We start from the raw sequence: 20135 nt of genomic DNA on the forward strand, positions 1-20135 counted from the left end.
CACTACGACTTTCAGTAGTGTTTGCAGTTTGACATTTCAGCTACTGACATTTCAGTTAAACAATCTCAAACTACTAACATAAATACTCCTTTAATGCATCTTGTCTAAAACACATATTGTTCGAAATGACTAAATAATTCCCCACCATTGTGCAAGTTCGGTTGCTTGGTCTGAATTACATTTTGTAACAAGCTAAATGCTTTTAATAAGAAGAACCACAGTTTCAACAATAATTTTGTGTGAATATTTATTTAACTGACAGAAAGAAAGATTTTCAATGTCTTCATTGAATGCCTGCAGAACACTTTCAAAAAGTTTGAACAAAGGCAAAATAACTAGGAAAAGTTGATAGAATATTCTATACATAGCCTGCCCTGACCATTTAAAGGGAAGATGTGACTGGTCATTTTTACTGTCATTTAAAATTGGTCTCACATTGAATTGAATTGCTCTGGACCTTTGTCACGTACAGACTGTCCCCGTTTATTCTACTGCCAGCAGAGGGCAGGCTTTTTTAGTCCAACCCTTTACTTTCCAACACAAAATGAACAAACAGGTATAAATGCCCAGATTTGTATATGTTTAAATCCAGCCTGTCAGATTGTTATAGTGTTGGGTACACATTTGATTTTAAGCATAATCACAAATGTATTCACATAATATATTTTTTACCAAACTATTTCATTAATAATTATTTATTTATGAATAGAAGCTAAATGTTCTAGATGAGTTTTCTCTATGCATTAAACATACAATAAACACCTTACAGTATATTAACTTAAAAGTCAAAAGGCAAATGCAAAAAGATATAATTGAATGCATTAAAAGCATACACTTTAAAGCACACCTTAAAACAATATATTGCAATTTACTCTTCATTTTGCAATGTACACAGCAATGTCTGAAGTCTGAAATAATGAACATTACAATATTTAAAATGATAAAATTTTAAAAACTATAATAGTATTTTGGGTGTTTTTTTTATATTCTTAAGAAGGTTTAACCAAATCTGATCTATGCAGAATTACTTCTAAAAGCCTTATTTTAAGTAACGGTACAGCATGCTGCTTTGACAAGATTTGAAAGCTTGCTCTAATACTTTTAATAAAATGTAATTAGTGTTTACATAAAAATCATTGCTTTAATAATAATGAAATTATTTGAAAGTCTTCTTTTGTCAAAGGCAGTCTTCACTCCTGCAAAAAAACAAAACAAAAAAAAAACATGCAAGTTAGCTTACATACAAATTGCATTACTTTAAAAGGCTTACAACTCTTCCATGAATGCCAATTTGGACAGTAGTGTATTGTAAAATCCTGTACATTGACCTTAACTGAGGCAAATGAGGCATGCAGTTCTTCTCTGACCTTCTGCAATAAGCATGCATCATAGGTCCAGGTAGGGTAAACAGCATTTTTCTTTAAATAAATGAAATAATCATTTAAAAATCACTTTTGGTTTACCTATTATCTTTATCTTATTATCTTTGTCTATTATTAAAAGTAGTTTAATAAATTGGAACCATAAATTGGAATTACATTTTCACAGTACTGACTTCGATATGTTCCTAAATTTAAATGTGCAGTTATTAAACCCCTGATTAAAAAACCTAGTCTAAATACGGACTGATATCAAACCTTATCTTATCTGAACAGAGATGGTATTTATAAAACATTTAGATCGGGATTCAGACCCAACCACAGTTAATGATCTATTAATGTCCTCTTATGATGGATGCATCTCTACTCTTGTTCTGTTAAGAGCCTTTGCACTGTTGACGCATGCTCAATAATCCAGGTACACAAATCCACAAAGTTGAATCAGTTCATCTGGACACAAGTTTGTTGTAGAGATACAGACTGAAGAAGTCATTCGGATTGAGTGACGAAACGTATCTCTACAACAAACTTGTGTCCAGATGAACTGATTCAACTTTGTGGAGCCTTTGCACTGGTTTAACTCCTATTTAACTAATTATTAACAATTTGTTAACAATTGTCTCTAAGTGTTCCAAGATGTTCCACAGAGGTTTATGTTGGGACCTCAATTATCTACACTTTACATGCTACTACTGGGAAAGAAGGGCATTAATTTAATTAATGTCATCAACATGGCATTCGTAAACTTGGCATCAATTTCCTTTGTAAACCTGGTGGTCTGGTGCTCTCATGGTTTGTCCCACCTACTGGCATGTTTTTACGAGATATTCTGGGTCATCTGACTATGCCCTAAATGACCAGGACTGTCTACCTCTGCCCTAGACAAAGCTTGGGGAAAGTATTAGCACAAAATTATTGTGCAGAGAAGGAAGAACAACCCTGACTTCTCTGCAGTGCTTTGAGGTCTTAAACAAAACATTGACCATACTCCACTGAAATGTACCAAGTTAGTTTACTTTCTATGGCCCCAGTATAGAAGGTTTTGTAGGTTGTTGGGGAGACCCTGAAATTCCTCAGCTGTGGTCTAACCATTGTCCAGCTTTTTCACCTGAGCTTGGATATGCTAAGTCCAGGTTAGGTCCCTAAAGATGTGTACTTTAAGGTACCTAAAACTACTCACTTTCTCCACTGTGGTACAAGTTTCTTGGTTTTGCTGATGTTACCAGAATTCTCCACCTAATCAAGGTTGGCAGCTTCATTATTGTTGGAGATTAAGCCCAGAACCACGGTCTTATCAGCTTAGACAGAGCTATACCTGTGTCAGCATGAGGTGAGACATATAGAGCAATGGCAATGATCGGCACAACAGACGGCACATTATCATCGGATGCTTCAGGTGAGACAAGGAGAAACGTGACGAGTGGTAATGTTTCTGTGGTAACAAGGAAACAAACCCCTCCACCTCTGGATTTACTGGCCATTGTCCATCCACATAACACAGAAGTTTTCAGACATTATTACAGCTAGGTGTGGTACAGGTAGGGTCAGCCACGTTTCATACAGACAGAGGATGTTACAGTCCCTGCTGTCCCGCTGAAACCTTTTCTGACTCTAAAAATTGGATATGGAGAACTGTGTACTCTGTTGTAAACCCCAGCATGTTTTCCTTGATTTTTTCTGTTTCAATGCATAGGTGAGCTCTCATGTTGACACTGTTCACCTCTGCATCAAAGTACCTCAGATGGCCACATTCAGTGAAAAAAAAAATATTGCAAAATAGATGAGTGTAATGATTTCCAGTGTATAAATTTATTTCAAGTATGTGATCAGTACAGATGATAATTGTGCAAAAGGACAAAAAGTAGTACAAGACAAAAAAGCGAATAAAAACACAGTCTAAGCAGCATGATCAGAACAGTGTCCAGATACAGTGGCACCATCTTGGAAAGACTGATCAAAAGCCAGAGTGACTAAGTACGTTTTTAATTCGAACTTGAAGTTTAAGACTGTATCTGAATCCTGGACAGCAATGGGAAGATTATTAGTTGTGGGGCCGTTTATGAGAACACTTCTTTTACTAAAAGTAGCTCTGTACCTTGTGACTGTAGTAAATATGCTGGATTGTTAGTAAAATGATTTTGTAATTAATGCAAAATCTGCAATTTTTAATGACATTCATTTTACATAAGTAATTAAACAATTTAAGTATTTAAAGGTTTACCATTTGTGTGTGACAGAAAGCAACTATTAACACCTAGCAGCAACATTTTGTTTATTCTATATTTTTTTAATTATTTTCTTTAGATTGTACTTAAAAACAATAAGTTTTAGAGGGTAATGGAAACAGAAAATGTCCCTAAGACAGCATTTATATATGCTTTAGTTATAAACAAAAAATCAAATTTCTTATGCCTGAGTTATTCAACAAAAACACTAAAACCCTGACAGGTTTCTATTAAGCCCCCAAACACCCCTGCTTTTCTAGCTCATTTTCTGCAACAGTTGCTTCTAAACGTTGTATTGTGAAAGAGTGATACGATTTTTTTTCTCAGAACAGATGGCCTAGGAAAGAACTGGGGAGCCAGCCAAGGCTGCACTAGGGAATGTGCCAATTCCTGCTGTGAGTGATATCTCCTAGTTCCAGCTCGCGTGTCTTTACCCTCCCTCTGCCCATGAGTGGCGCCAGAAGGACTCCTCAGCTAGCATTTAAAACATCTGGTGTCTGGGCCTGCTGGCAGGAGGGGGAGGAAAGCCTTTTAGAGTTTCCTTCTGAATGCACTATAAACATACTGCCTCAGACATGGAGCAAAACAATCAAAATTCTTGCAAATGTATAAACGAAGACTGTGTGCTTCTTGATTATATTTACACATGGTAAGGTATATTATATTTCATTTTTATCAACTACTTCTGGTCAGGGTCGCAGCGGGCTTGGCTCCAATAGGAAACACTGGGAGCAAAGATGGAATACCCTGGAAAGAACGCTATTCAACAGTACTTCAGTCAGTGTTAAAACTTTGGCCAAAAGAAGTTAAGAAAATTAAGCATGTGGTCAGTATTAAAAACCAACTATCTCTTTTTCTACATTTCTCCAGAAAATAGACAAAAATTTTTCTAGTACAAGTACAGAATAAGAATAAAAAAACATGTTCAGTGTAATCCCTTGCTTTAAGTAGGTGCACTTGGGTAAAAACAGGATGTTTTTTTTTTTTTTTTTTTTTTTTTTTTAGTAATTTAATTTCTTGAATAAACAAAAACCCAACATGCATATCAAAACTAATTGCCACACTGGTTGCTAAAGTAACCGGGTTCATTTATTGAACATCACAGCCAGCCCTGTAGAATAAATATCTTACTTTACTAGTGCATGCAACATCTTTAACTGCAGTAAAAGTGATTATTAGACTGTGAAGGAGGGAAAAGGGAAGTCTGAGAATAGTTCAGAGGGGCTCCTGCTTTGTGCTGGGCAGCGCATTTATTTTACATGTTGTATAAATTGTAGAGGAAAGGGGGAGGAGGTGGGTACTATAATCTAAAAAAAAAAAATCAGTAAAAGATTAGAAAAAAACTGTTGAATTACAGCTGTCTGATAAGAATCACAAAGCCACATAAGAACTATCTTCAAAATTTCTCTGTAGTATCTTACACAAGTGGTAATAACTCGATAATACCAAAAAAGTCTAAGTAAAACAGAGCTTTTGTGAAGCTAGAATCCAGTGCAAGTTTTTTGACAGCGAGGGTCTCATTAGGTCTGGAGAAAAAAAAAGTTTATTGATCTGCATTAAATAAAGCCCTTTTTTAATTGTATGTAAAAGGTGTCAAAAATCATTTTCCTGAAAATTAAACTTTTACACACATATATACTGTGTATGTATATATGTATCTTAAACATCTCTAAATACCTGTAGGACTAGTAATGAGCAGTGACTGAGCTATGGAGAAACAATTTTCTTTGCTATGATGATCAAGCATTATTTGCACTAAAAAAAGTTTTTTAATTGTATATATAATTATTGTTCTTTTTAAATTGTAAACAAGTTTACAACTCTCTTACTCAATTCTCATTTTTGCACAAATTCTAAGTTAGAACCCACCGTTCCTTGCAAAGATTGAGGTGGAGCCTCCTTAAACACCCAATCATGATACCCAAACCTTTTACCAATTTACTTGCTTGTTGTGGAATGTTTTAAAACATGAATATTTTATCCATTTTTCACTCATATTTATCCAGTATTTTTGTGTGATACTGGCATAAATTTATATTTGCAAAACAAAATCAATTTAGTCAGCCAAAACAATACAATAATTTATTTTTACTTATTTGTAGTTAAATAAACATTCAGGAATATTAACAAATCAAAATTTTTTTTTTTTATTGCATTTTACAAACCTTTTCCAGAAATGGTGTCTGTATAAAAAAAATAATTTGTGCGCATGCAGTCAAGAGTATTAGTGAGGTCAGTTCACAATCAATGTTACAATTCACCATAAAGGTGTCCCCTGGAGTAACTCCACACCAAACTTGTAAAAGCATACAACTGTAGACTGCATTTTGCTTTTACAAAGAAATAAAATTATTATAAAAGTATTATTTCCACTTACACACCCAATGATTATTCAAAAAATAAGCTACATGTATGCGTGCTATATTCTGCAAATTGTTGATGCTCACATATATTTACCTTTCGTTTCTTGGAGCGCCCCTCAGCCTGGAGGGTTCTGGTGCACTGCTCAACACACTCTTTGAAGCTTATGTTGCTGTGGTCTGGTGAATAATCCAGATCTGCAAGTTGAGCCAGGGACAGAATATAGTTGCATGCAATTCTTAATATAGCCAGCTTTGAGAGCTTCTGCCCATAGGAATAACAAGGCACCTGTAAAAACACAGTTTGTATAATGATACAGTCTAGACAGTCAGTACTAGATTAACACAATGAGTAGGCCTGTCAAGATTATTAAATAATAATTATTAAATAATAATAATTAAATAATAAGATTATTAAATAATCGCCTGCCCACAATTGTAATCACAAACTGTGATTATTTAGGCTCTATTTAAGCTTGTAGAATTATTTTGAAAATTATTTTCAGGCGTTATACTTTGCAAACTTTAACCTTGCAGGAAACAATAATTATTTACTGCACACATAAGACTCTGAACTGCCATGCAATACTGGCTACATCATAAATTCTTAAAAAATTTACATTTCATAAACAACCATATAAAAAAACAAACACAAACAAAAAGGTTTTTTTTGGGTAGAAGAAAGATTTTTCAAAAAAATCCTAGAGTGGTAGCTCAGTTGTTTAGGCACTGGACTAGATATCAGAGGGTCAAAGGTTTAAGACCCACCACTGGCAAGTTACCACTGTTTGGCAGATAAGTAAAGTCCTTAACCCTCAATTAATAATGTTGTATTCAGTCACTTCTGTAAGTTGCTTTGGATTAAAAAGCATCTGCTAAATGCTATGAATGAAAATACGTAAAAAGTTAAGTTTACCACTGTGTATCACCAGTTATTTTAATAGCTAAGCACAACAACTGAATCGCTAAAAAAACCAGTCCTAGCCTAAACCCAATGGGCAGTTTATGTATAAAACTCTCTACAGTGTCACCAAATTAAAAACAATTCTGCAGAAAACAGTGGGTCAGAGTTTCACAACAGCAAGATAAGACTTCCAGTTATCAGAATCAATTGGTAGCAGTTATGGCAGCTTATGGTAGTACCTGCCTTATTGTGTAGGTCCACCTTGTGCTGCCAAAACAGCTCTGACCCTTCAAAACATGGACTCCACAAAACAGGTGTCCTGTGGTGTTCTGAACACCTTGAACGTAAAAGAAAATGTAATTCATCAGACCAAATTCTTTAATCACTCCATGGACCAGCTGATGCTCATATGCCCATCCTAGGCACATTAAGAGCTATGCAGCCCCACAGACAGCAAGCTGCAATGCACTGTGTTTTGACACCTAGTCTCTGCTTGAGTGTCCATAACATTATCAACAGTTCACCATTATCACCATCACAATTTGTCTAAGTCACTTAGATTCCTACGCTTGACCATTTTTTCTGCTCCCAACATAACAAGAACTAACTGTTCACTTGCTGTCTAGTATATAATGTTATTCACTTCACCTGTTGATGGTTTTAATGTTGTAGTTGACTGGTGTAAGTACTGTAGTTAAAACTGACCACAAAACCACAAAATATGACAACAAGGATTACAGACTACTGAGCAGTTAAAGTGTTATCAAACAAGAATGAAGAATCCACAAAAACCCAACAACTGATGTTCTCAGTTCCCAACAATTACAGAATGTTAAATGGAAAGCGGATGTAAAAGACTTAGACAAGTGTCCCAAATTTTTTGGAATGTGTTGCAGTCATTAAATTGTAATGGTTTTTCAACTGAATGCAGGTCAAAACAGATTTGCAAATCTTGCTTTCTGTTTTTATTAAAATTTTAGCTCCTCTCCCAACTTTTTTGGTTGTATTTTACTAAGCTACTTCTTGTAGGCAAACCTCCTGTGTATACTGAGCAAGCCATGTTTGTGCGTTATGCAGGTGTTTCATTATCACACCATCAGAGACTTGCAGTTTGGGTACATTATAATTAACTGCTTTGAAAGGCTCATCAAAGATATTACATTCTTCCACCTTCACTTGACCTGCTGCAGTTTGCCTACTGCCCAAATCACTCCAATGAGGATGCCTTATTCACTCCATCTAAGCGTGGAACATCTAATGAACAGTAATATATTTGTATGGATGATGTTTGTTGAATTCAGATCAGTGTTTTATACAATAATCACACAGCATCTGGTTGTCAAACTGGGTACTTGCCAGTAGGGCTGTCGCGGTGAAAGAATTTCCCCTTGCGATATTCAACCTGTCTCAATATCGCGGTATGCGGTAATATCGCCATTTTTTTTTGTTTTTGAAAATTACTTAATTAATCTGCATTTTAGAGCTATATAAACAAGCTTTATTGTTAGGCTATGATTCGGTATATTATTGCTTTATAATGACAAAGATGAGACAGCTTTAAGACCAATGAAATGCGTGTTTAATGTTAAATACAGAACAGAGCAGGGATGCGCGTCTTTTCTCTATTAAAAAAAGGTTTAAATTTAGCTCCTAGGCTAGATATACAGTGTGAAACGGAAAAAAAAAGTGTTTAGGCTAAATATTGTAAATACACATCTAATCAAAATATGGTAAAAAAGAAATATAATAAAGTCTGTAAGAGTTTAAACCTGCGTTATTATGCGCGCTAGAAGAACCAACACGTTCATCTGATGTGGTTTAGAGAGAATTTGAGTGGGGTAGCGATGTTCCCCTCGGTACTAAAACTCTCTCTGATGGGGCTCGTTACACTAATACACGTGTACTGTACCTGCATGCGACTTTACAATGCGACAAACTATCTATTTAGTAGGTATAATTAACATAACAATATATACTACATTTCAAGTTATTATTCGTTTCAATACATTTTTATTCAACGAAAAAATACATTTAAATCATTCCAGCAAGACCAGAAAGAGAATATTTGCAGGCTGCAATGCCATATTAACCGTCATTAAGTGTTTTAGTTCACCAAGGCTGTTTGAATATAGTCTAAATTACAAGTATTTATTGAGTGTGAACTCAATTTGATCATTAATAAACTTGCCTATAATTCCTCAGCAGCAACGCATGAGAACAGGTTGCGGGAAAATGACGCTCTTAGCTCATTTTCATTATGAATTCATTTAACATTTATTACGCCCGAATGTAAGAGTATAACAAGATGGACCCTGCAACAATATAAACAAAAAAAAATAGAAGAAAGAAAGAAAAAACGTGAACACCGCGGTGTTGCGGTTGCTTGGCATGCCCTGCGGTTGGCTGGTCTATACCGCGATATTTCAAAATTGCGGTTAGCGCGACAGCCCTACTTGCCAGTGTAACTGGATACTGGACTTTCTTACAGACAGACCTTAATTTGTAGGGTAGGCAATAACACATCAGCCACCATGTCACTGAGAACTGGTTCTTTACAGGGATGTGTCTTGAGGCCCTTCGTATTTGCCCTGATGACACATGACTGCTGTGCCAGGTTCAGTACTATAAAATATGCAGATGTCAACTTTTTTTGGGTCCCATTCAGGATGACAAGGGGAAGGGATACAGAGAGGAGGGGAAACCTTTTATAGACTGGAGCAACAAAAAAGAACAATCTAGCTATAAACATAAAAAAGGAGATAGTGATAGTGAGTGGGGTGTGAGTGGGTCATTTATTCAGTGGCAACGATGTACAGGGGTTGGACAAAATAACTGAAACACCTGTCATTTTAGTGTGGGAGGTTTCATGGCTAAATTGGACCAGTCTGGTGGCCAATCTTCATTAATTGCACATTGCACCAGTAAGAGCAGAGTGTGAAGGTTCAATTAGCAGGGTAAGAGCACAGTTTTGCTCAAAATATTGCAATGCACACAACATTATGGGTGACATACCAGAGTTCAAAAGAGGACAAATTGTTGGTGCACGTCTTGCTGGCGCATCTGTGACCAAGACAGCAAGTCTTTGTGATGTATCAAGAGCCACGGTATCCAGGGTAATGTCAGCATACCACCAAGAAGGACAAACCACATCCAACAGGATTAACTGTGGACGCAAGAGGAAGCTGTCTGAAAGGGATGTTCGGGTGCTAACCCGGATTGTATCCAAAAAACATAAAACCACGGCTGCCCAAATCACGGCAGAATTAAATGTGCACCTCAACTCTCCTGTTTCCACCAGAACTGTCCATCGGGAGCTCCACAGGGTCAATATACACGGCCGGGCTGCTATAGCCAAACCTTTGGTCACTCGTGCCAATGCCAAACGTCAGTTTCAATGGTGCAAGGAGCGCAAATCTTGGGCTGTGGACAATGTGAAACATGTATTGTTCTCTGATGAGTCCACCTTTACTGTTTTCCCCACATCCGGGAGAGTTACGGTGTGGAGAAGCCCCAAAGAAGCGTACCACCCAGACTGTTGCATGCCCAGAGTGAAGCATGGGGGTGGATCAGTGATGGTTTGGGCTGCCATATCATGGCATTCCCTTGGCCCAATACTTGTGCTAGATGGGCGCGTCACTGCCAAGGACTACCGAACCATTCTGGAGGACCATGTGCATCCAATGGCGGTGCCGTGTATCAGGATGACAATGCACCAATACACACAGCAAGACTGGTGAAAGATTGGTTTGATGAACATGAAAGTGAAGTTGAACATCTCCCATGGCCTGCACAGTCACCAGATCTAAATATTATTGAGCCACTTTGGGGTGTTTTGGAGAAGCGAGTCAGGAAACGTTTTCCTCCACCAGCATCACGTAGTGACCTGGCCACTATCCTGCAAGAAGAATGGCTTAAAATCCCTCTGACCACTGTGCAGGACTTGTATATGTCATTTCCAAGACGAATTGACGCTGTATTGGCCGCAAAAGGAGGCCCTACACCATACTAATAAATTATTGTGGTCTAAAACCAGGTGTTTCAGTTATTTTGTCCAACCCCTGTAGAGATTACCCTACATGTGCAATAGCTGAAATAAGTACACTGCATTTGTGTCCTGTCCGAATCTTGGTAATACATTCTCACTCCAACTTGTGTGGTCGGCACTCTTGGAAATTCTCCAGAGGTTAACAATGTTGCATGTCTGTCTGTCTGTCTGTCTGTCTGTCTGTCTATCTATCTATCTATCTATCTATCTATCTATAGATCTATAGTACTGTGCTAGCTTTGTTGTTTTAGCAATAGTAATTGGTCGTGTCTAAGAGACTAAAAGAGTGCTTATAGTCCGGATTTAGCGCCATCTGATTTCCACCTTTTTGGCCTGCTCAAAGAGGCTTTAAGAGGAAGGAGATTTTTAATAATGTACATTTATTTAAGTGAACATGACAAAAAGTATTTGGACACCACCAACTGCATAACCAAAAGTATTCAGACGCCACCAACTGAATAAGCAAAAGTATTTGGACACCACGAACTGTATGACCAAAAGTATTCGGACACCACCAACTGCATGAACAAAACTATTTGGACACCGCCAACAGCATGAACAAAACTATTCGGACACCGCCAACTGCATGACCAAAAGTATTTGAACGCCACCAATTGCATGACAAAAAATATTTGGACGCCACCAACTGCATGACCAAAAGTATTAAGACACCATCAACTGCATATCCAAAAATATTCGGACACCACCAACTACATGCTTGCACACAAACACTCACTCACCTGCATGATCATGTACCAACTGCACTCTTGCCCACAGACACACTCACCTGCAGGACCAAAAGTATTCCGACGCCACCAACTGCATGCTTGCTTGGACACACATATGGTGTGTTTGAAAACCTAGTGAGCTGTCTACATAGACAGCATTTTACGTCATTCTATGCGCGCTCCCGAGAAGAAGGCTGTTCGAATTCTCAGATAGCTTAAAATGCTGCCTAGTAAGGTACCTTAAATTTGAGCGGTATTTTGACAGAATACAACTTTTCTCACAAAAAAAAAAAACAAATATGGCGGACGGATGCAGAGCAACGAACAGTTATTTTTAAACGTAAATAATTTATCATTGATTTTTTATTTGCACAAGTGTCATTTATTAGCAAATTCTGGCTTGTCAGCTAATTTAACCATTTTCGGTACACGGAGGGAGATGTTAGTTGACATGCTAGTGCGTTGTGCCACCGCATCCTATTGGTTTGAATGGCATGAGGCTAACTGTGTTAGCTTAGTAAGCAAAAACTGATAGAATTTCTGTCTTTAGTAGTGCGTTTGAATAACCTGACTTATAAATAGGCAGTAAGACAACAAGGCAGCTCACAAGACAGCTCACTTTTCGTACAGACCCCATAGTGACCCTTCCTGAAGTATAGTATTAGGAAGTATAAGTAATATAAGTATTAACATTCCCACCAACTGCATGACCAAAAGTATTAGGACATTGTAATTTATAAAACGTTGTCAGTGCTAGTGAACGAACTGTAGTCCATACTGACCTGCACGCCTCTGTTTTTTGTTTTTAAATCACTCGTTTCTCCCATTCACTCCCAGTTATTTTCATCCATGCCCAAGTCTTTGAATTTTATTTACCAGACAGCAACCAAACTGCATGTAGTCCATTTTAAAGTATTTACACCTCCACCAAATACATGCCTGAACACACAATTAACTGAATAAGCAAAAGTATTTGGACACCACCAACTGCATGAACAAAAGTATTCGGACACCACCAACTGCATGAACAAAACTATTTGGACACCACCAACTGCATGACCAAAAGTATTTGAACGCCACCAATTGCATGACAAAAAATATTTGGACGCCACCAACTGCATGACCAAAAGTATTAAGACACCATCAACTGCATATCCAAAAGTATTCGGACACCACCAACTACATGCTTGCACACAAACACTCACTCACCTGCATGATCATGTACCAACTGCACTCTTGCCCACAGACACACTCACCTGCAGGACCAAAAGTATTCTGACGCCACCAACTGCATGCTTGCTTGGACACACATATGGTGTGTTTGAAAACCTGAACACACACAATCACCTACATAGACTTACATCTAATGATTTTTCAGTCAGTAAAAAAATCTCAATACCTGCTTTCGCAGAGCTTCAAAAGCTGCACTAATCGTGTGCACCCGGGTCCGTTCACGAGCATTGGCCAACAGTCTTCGTGTCTGTTGAACTGCTTTGATCTCATTGACGATTCCAGACGTCTCTCCCAGTCGTTTCCTAGATGAGTCTGTCGGTTCAGCATTGTTACTGATGTATGGTACCTGAGAGCTCGAGGAAAATGACTTTTCTGAACGTTTGCACAACCCACTACAAGACTGCGGCGAATAAATTTTTGGAAACCCTTGTTGATTGTCAAAGATTGTAGCCTGTAACGATGTTGTGTCGCTGGCTTTAACTGTTGCCCCCAAAATGGACTGTGCCTGTATTTTCGCGATACTGCCAGGAAATGTCGACATGCTATGTGTTTTTGTATCAATAGTATTAACTATGTCCGAATTTCGTCTGTGTTCTCCACGCGATGCAGTTGAATCAAAAGGCTGAAGTTGTTTTTCTCGCCCATTTTCATAAACTGCATCCACAAAAAGTCCCAACGAGTCGACAATATTTTTAGAGTCGCGAATGCCCTTTTCCTCGCTCAAAAGTTTAAGACGACGCCGAGCTTTTCGTTTAAAATTTTTGCATGCGTCTGTTGAATTACTGTAGTTTGAGGTTACATGAAGAATCTTCATCTTTGATGTCCACGTTTATTTGTCTTTAAAGTGTACTAGTGCCGGCGTCAAGAAGTAAGAAAATTAGGGTCGTGCGAAAGCTGCGGTTTGCAGTTGTTTCCGAAGCTCCGAAAATCAAGGAATCATTGCCTGTGCAACAGCTCATCTGCGTTCACATATAAGCCCCTACTGGCGAGACTTTCGGCGAGACTTTCAGCGAGCCTGCAAAGAAAGATGATGGCCAAAATTAAATTAGGCTTTTTCAGACTCCTCATGAACAGACAAAATAAAAGTCTGCGTGTCATACAACTATTTCGCGTGTCATACGCGTATTTCGTTTTAACAGTTAAGGTAGCCCGTGACTTATGTAAAATCGTTAGAGGAAACATTTGTTACAACGATCGCCGAATGGTGTGTCTTTAGGCACAGCTATTTTGCAGTTAAAAAATATTTATTGACATAGGCACTAGGGTGCGATCGGGTGGCACATTAATAATTTTTGATAGATGATTGTAATACTTAGAGCCATTCTAAACAGAGCATAGTATTTATACTAATATACTCGAACATATCTGGCAATGTAAAGCAGGCTAGAAAATCTCAAAACAAAGCACACAAGACCGCATTCTAAAAAGATTTAAAAACACACGCAAAACAAATACATGTAAATGTATCAGTCTCAAAAGGATTACAAAGCCATTACTAAGTATCTGATACTCCAGCAATCCACAGTGGGAAAAACGGGTCGTATTTTAATTTTCCAAAATCAACATTTTTTATCAGTTCAACCAGAAATAAAAGTGCGAGCGCGTGCACGCGCTGACGTGCGTATACATACATTTATACATTCATATAAAGTGTAAATCAGGTACAAGTGCTGAGAAGACGGAGCAAAAAGTCATAATAACGTTACGCCGCGTCCCCTGTTCTGACTTTTGTGTCTGTCGTACTTTTTCCTGCCCTTGTAATTCACACAAGAACTGTTTATCCTAAAAAAAATAGGGGGCTATTCTAAGAAAAAAGAATGCTGCATTATTTTTTACATTATTATTATTATTATTATTATTACCGTATAGGACCCAGTTCTGTAATATAGGCATAACTAATCGTACATGTCACATAGTGGTGGTAAATTCGGTTCATTTTATGGACTCGGGTTAGTCTGAGTCACTCAGTGATGTGATTCGGTTCACTTGAGTCACTTGTACTGACATCTTGATTGCGATTGATTTACTGCATGAAAATACATCCAAATATCACTTGTCTTCCATGCACTCAGAGCCAGTGCCAATCAGAGGACTCATAGGATCCGGGTTAATTGAGATCTCGGACTCGTGATTCCTGATTCAGTACGAAGATTCGAATCCTTAACCGAGGCGATTCAATATTTCTTGTTCTCGGCCAATAAACATCCAAAAATTAATAAAATTGCACGAACTAACTCTGCAGTAAACAAGGAGCAACAACTATCAAATATATTTGTAATAGTTTCACTGTGACATGTACGATTAGTTCTTATTACAGAATTGAGTTCTATACGGTAATATAACAGGGGACGCGGCGTAACGTTATTATGACTTTTTGCTCCGTCTTCTTGTACCTGATTTACACTTTATATGAAGCATGTATACGCACGTCAGCGCGTGCACGCGCTCGCACTTTTATTTCTGGTTGCACTGATAAAAAATGTTGATTTTGGAAAATTAAAATACGACCCGTTTTTCAATTTCTGCTTATTTGTTATTTGATTTTTGATCTTAAAACGAATAACGCCCAGTTTTCCCGTTTTTCAGTAATGGTTTTTGAAACGAAAAACGAAAAACGACCCGTTTTCTTGTTTTTCAACTTTGGGATTTAAAGTGAAAAACGAATTACCAAAGGTACACGGACCCTGGTAGCACACGACGGGCAGAAAAAAGCCTGTGAGTTAACGCAGCTTTGTCAAACAGCAGTTTTTTTTTACGAGGTCAGTGAAAAAGTCACAAAAATCAATGGAAGCTTCATACAGAGCTGTGAATTTTTATTAACAAAGAATAAGAAAGCCTTTTCATACGGAGAGGTTCTAAAAGTAGCAATGGTGATAATAGCAAACACTGTTTTCAAAGACGAGAAGAATGGTCCCGATGTAATCTCCACTCTCTACGATGAGCGGGGGCAAGTCCGTGGACAGCAGCAACGCATCACAGCTTTTTTTGTAATTCCTATATAATAATTTGTTTTACAAATATGTAATTTGTACAAACATGGGACCACCCAATGCCTGCGCCGGGCCACAAGCATCATTAAGGACTCATTTCACCTTTGTCGCAACCTGTTCTCTTTGATGCCCGCTGGTAGGTGCTTTAGGAGTATCAAGGCCCTCACTTACAGACTCCTGAAAAGCTTTTACCCCTCCGCCATAAAAAAACCCACTAAATTCTAAAAACTCTGCATCCTAGTACATCATGTGCAATTTATAGTACTGTGCAATCTTTCTTTAAAGTTCTTTAAAACCCACACTTTTTTGTATATAGATGTGTATATGTTTATTTGTAAATACGTTTATACAGTATATACCGATCAGCCATAACATTTAAACCACCTCGTTTCTACACTTACTGTCTATTTTATCAGCTCCGCTTACCATATAGAAGCACTTTGTAGTTCTACAATTACTGACTTTTTTTTAGCCTGTTTTCACCCTGTTCTTCAATGGTCAGGACTCTCCCAGGACCACTACAGAGTAGGTATTATTTGGGTGGTGGATCATTCTCAGCACTGCAGTGACACTGACATGGTGGTAGTGGTGTTAGTGTGTGTTGTGCTGGTATGAGTGGATAAGACACGGCAATGCTGATGGAGTTTTTAAACACCTCACTGTCCCTGCTGGACTGAGAATAGTCCACCAACCAAAAATATTCAGCCAACAACGCCCCGTAGGCAGCGTCCTGTGACCACTGATGAAGGTCTAGAATATGACCAACTTAAACAGCAGCCATAGATGAGCAAGCGTCTCTGACTTTACATCTACAAGGTGGACCAACTAGGTGGAAGTGTCTAATAGAAAGGACAGTGAGTGGACATGGTATTTAAAAACTTTGTCTGATCCACTCATACCAGCACAATACACACTAACACACCACCACCAGGTCACCTAAGAAGGATGGGCCCTGCTGAGTCTGGTTCCTCTCAAGGTTTCTTCCTGTAATTTTCAGGGAGTTTTTCCTTGCCACAGTCGCCCTCGGCTTGCTCAACAGGGGGTTTTTGTATCTGTTGGTCCTGGATTTTGTAAAGTTGCTTTGAGACCATGTCTATTGTAAAAAGCGCTATATAAATAAAGTTGACTTGACTTGACACCATGTCAGTGTCACTGCAGTGCTGAGAATGATCCACCACCCAAATAATACCTGTGAGTTCTATTCTATTCTATTCTATTCTATTCTATTCTATTCTATTCTAAACTTCATAATTTGTTCAAAAATGTTACAAAGGTAGTGATAAGTACAAACAAGACATGATTTCAAGATGTGACAGTTGATGATTTTCTAAAAAATTTTACAGAAGTAATAATTTCTAAATATATAGTTATACAGTTGTGATTTTAAACAAAATATGCTGATTCATATAAAACTGTCAAGAAAGATATTTACAAAAATATTAGATGTGATGACTGACTTTCAAATATTGAAATAGATTGAGATTAACAGAAATAAATAATGTTGCATGTTTAAATACATTTGTCTCCTACCATGGTAAGTCATTGTTAATAATTATTGTGAGGAATCACTAACATGTGATCAAAGATAAAAGATATCCTTTATTTGTCATATATACATATACAGATGTACAGTACAATGAAATTCTTTCTTCGCATATCCCAGCTGGTGTTGGAAGCTGGGGTCAGAGCGCAGGGTCAGCCAACTTACGGCGCCCCTGGAGCAGACAGGGTTAAGGGCCTTGCTCAAGGACCCAACAGTGGCTACATAGCAGAGCCAGGATTTGAACCGCCAATCTTCCGGTTGATAGCCCAAAGCCCTACCCACTAGGCTACCACAGGCCCCAGGCAGTCTCTTCACATATATGAATATTTATTATTATTATTATTATTATCATTAAAGGTGAACTGTGCAACTTTGTTATTCATGAAGTTTGTATCAAAAAGTAGCCCTTCGTATTAGTACCCTTGAAGTAGCTCTCAGTTTGTATTGTCTTAACATATGCCAAACAGTAGATGACCATCAAGATTTTTTGGATAATATTCTATGGACTGATAAGTAAAAAATGGAAAATTCTGGACAACGTCAGTTATTACATCTGGCATACAACACATTTCACCATAAGAACATCACACAGTGCCTATAAAAAAAATCTTCATGCCCCTTTGAAACAGTCACTTAGACATCAAGTTTGTTCCAAAGATGAAAAGAACCATCCAGACATGAAATGTTTAAAAGCCAATATCTGTCATGAAATGGGGATGCATCAGTGCCCATGCTATGGGTGACTTCCATATATTTAAAAGTACCATTGACATGGTGGCATATATAACAAGAATTACTCAAGAATTGGATAGAACTTGGCAGCATCATTTTTCCCTTCAATCTTGACCAACAGCCCAGTTCCTGCTGAAGAGAAACATTCCCATAACATAATGTTGCTACCACCGTAGGTGGTGTATTTTTAATGGTGTGCTGAGTTCAGTCCAGAATGTTCAATCTTGGTTTCACCTAACACTAAAACACGGAACAGCCAGTTTAATTTTGAAGTAATCAAAACAATTTTCAGGTGTGGGCTAACCTGGCATAAGGTGATCTAGAAGGTGACTGATTGTACCTGACTAAGTTTATAATGGTTTATAATGACTTCACAGTTTTTTGTTTTATCTTAACCTGGTATTTTCTTTCTAAATAAACTTTAATAATTCATAATATTTAAAAATGTCTATAAATGTCATTTCTATTTATTAATGACTTTTAAAAACCACGTTTTAAAAACTTTGGGGCATTTTAAAAATTGCAATAAAGCAAGAAATATTTGTAATCTGCCATTTGTTGATTTTCTTTACCTTTAATTAACACAAATTAAAAATGAATTTTAAATGTTTTCACTTACCAATTCTTTTTATTACATTCTGGATTTGCCTGCAAGTAAAAGAAAGATCCACTAAAGGCTCATGGCTAAAGAGTAATGACTTACCACTAAATGGGATACAAGCAGAGTAATAACAATGATTGCCCTGTTTCAGAACTAACTGCTAGTGCCTGTCCAGCCACTGTACTTAGGTATATGTATATATGACAAATAAAGGCTTTTTTCCTTCTTTCTAATACAAACCACATTTCCAGGAAGGTTGAGACATTAAAAAGAAGAATATGTGATTCGTTAATACTGTTGAATCTTTATTTAACCATTAACCCACAAAAATACATAGAAAAAAGATTTTCAGTGCTTTCACTAATCAACTTCACTGTATTTCATAAATATTAACATATTTAGAATTTAATGCCTGCAACACACTCCAAAGAAGTTGGGACAGAGGCATGTTCGGCACTGTGTTCCATCAGTTTTTTCTTTGTGTAAATACTTCTATCACAAATCACTCCTGCCATTCTACACCACCTATTTCACCCTGCCTGCACTCTCTTCTTCACCACTCTAAAATATTTATTTACTGCTTCCCAAATACAAACAAACACTGTTACAGAATAACATGGGCAAGATTGAGCAGCTGATGCAGGAGAGACACACCATGGGTACCAAGTCCTACAGCTGCCCAGCCCTGCCTGATGAATCCAGCGTGCCTCGCTTGAAGCAAAAACAGCACTGAGACAACTCTTCGGCGGAGTTCCAGCAACAGCGGTACAACTGCTGCTGCTTCAACAGCAGTATCGTGGGAAGGGCGAGTGGCTGGTTGTGTTAGCGGTGGACCTGCTGACTGTAGTCTGTCACGATTACACCCAGTTTCCTGGGCAAAGTGCTGGATGAGTTCCTCAACACACTCAGTCTGGAGGCACTGCAGTGGTATATACAGAGTGCCAAATTGGCTACACTTAGGACTACACCATAATCCTATTAACAGGTGTGCTGTCACAGAAAAAGAGGTGATGGGAGAGGCCCTTTGTTGCTGGAACTCTGCCGAAGCATTGTCTCAGTGCTGTTTTTGCTTCAGGCGAGGCACGCTGGCTCCGTCAGGCAGGGCTAGGCAGGTGTAGCCCTTGGTACCCACCGTTAAGACTTTTCCTCTCCTGCATCAGCTAGCCAATCTTGCCCATGTTGTTCTATAACAGTGTTTGTTTGTATTTGGGAGGCAGCAAATAAATATTTTTATATTGTTTAATGAGAGTGGACCCTCCCACTAAAGCTTGTGTGTTGGCAGTGTAAGAAGAAAGCTCACACAGGGTTCACACCAGTGATGTTGATGTTCGGCCCAGAGCGTTGCACACCAGTAAATTTGGCATTTGGGTTGCCGCTTGATTCTGGGGAGTCACA

General features: G+C 38.0%; 1 protein-coding gene across 1 annotated transcript; it reads right to left on the reverse strand.

Moving 5' to 3' along the window:
- Positions 1-230: 230 nt before the first annotated feature.
- On the reverse strand, positions 231-13835 carry LOC134308121 (transcription factor atoh8-like). Its single transcript, XM_062990654.1, has 3 exons — positions 13041-13835; positions 6062-6253; positions 231-1196 (listed from the first exon to the last, which is right to left on the reverse strand). Exons 1-3 carry the CDS (start codon positions 13686-13688, stop codon positions 1191-1193), a joined length of 846 nt encoding a protein of 281 aa, XP_062846724.1. The 5' UTR covers positions 13689-13835; the 3' UTR covers positions 231-1190.
- Positions 13836-20135: the final 6300 nt, after the last annotated feature.

The sequence above is a fragment of the Trichomycterus rosablanca genome, unplaced genomic scaffold (genome assembly GCF_030014385.1).
Source record: "Trichomycterus rosablanca isolate fTriRos1 unplaced genomic scaffold, fTriRos1.hap1 scaffold_48, whole genome shotgun sequence".
NCBI classification, from domain to species: domain Eukaryota; kingdom Metazoa; phylum Chordata; class Actinopteri; order Siluriformes; family Trichomycteridae; genus Trichomycterus; species Trichomycterus rosablanca.

Bases quoted from the DNA above. Each gene is read 5' to 3' on its own strand.
- LOC134308121 (XM_062990654.1), bottom strand. From the start codon at position 13,688: ATGAAGATTCTTCATGTAACCTCAAACTACAGTAATTCAACAGACGCA. The intron at 6,254-13,040 runs GTATTGAGATTT...GTGTTTTTACAG, and splicing joins TTGAAGCTCTGCGAAAGCAG to GTGCCTTGTTATTCCTATGG.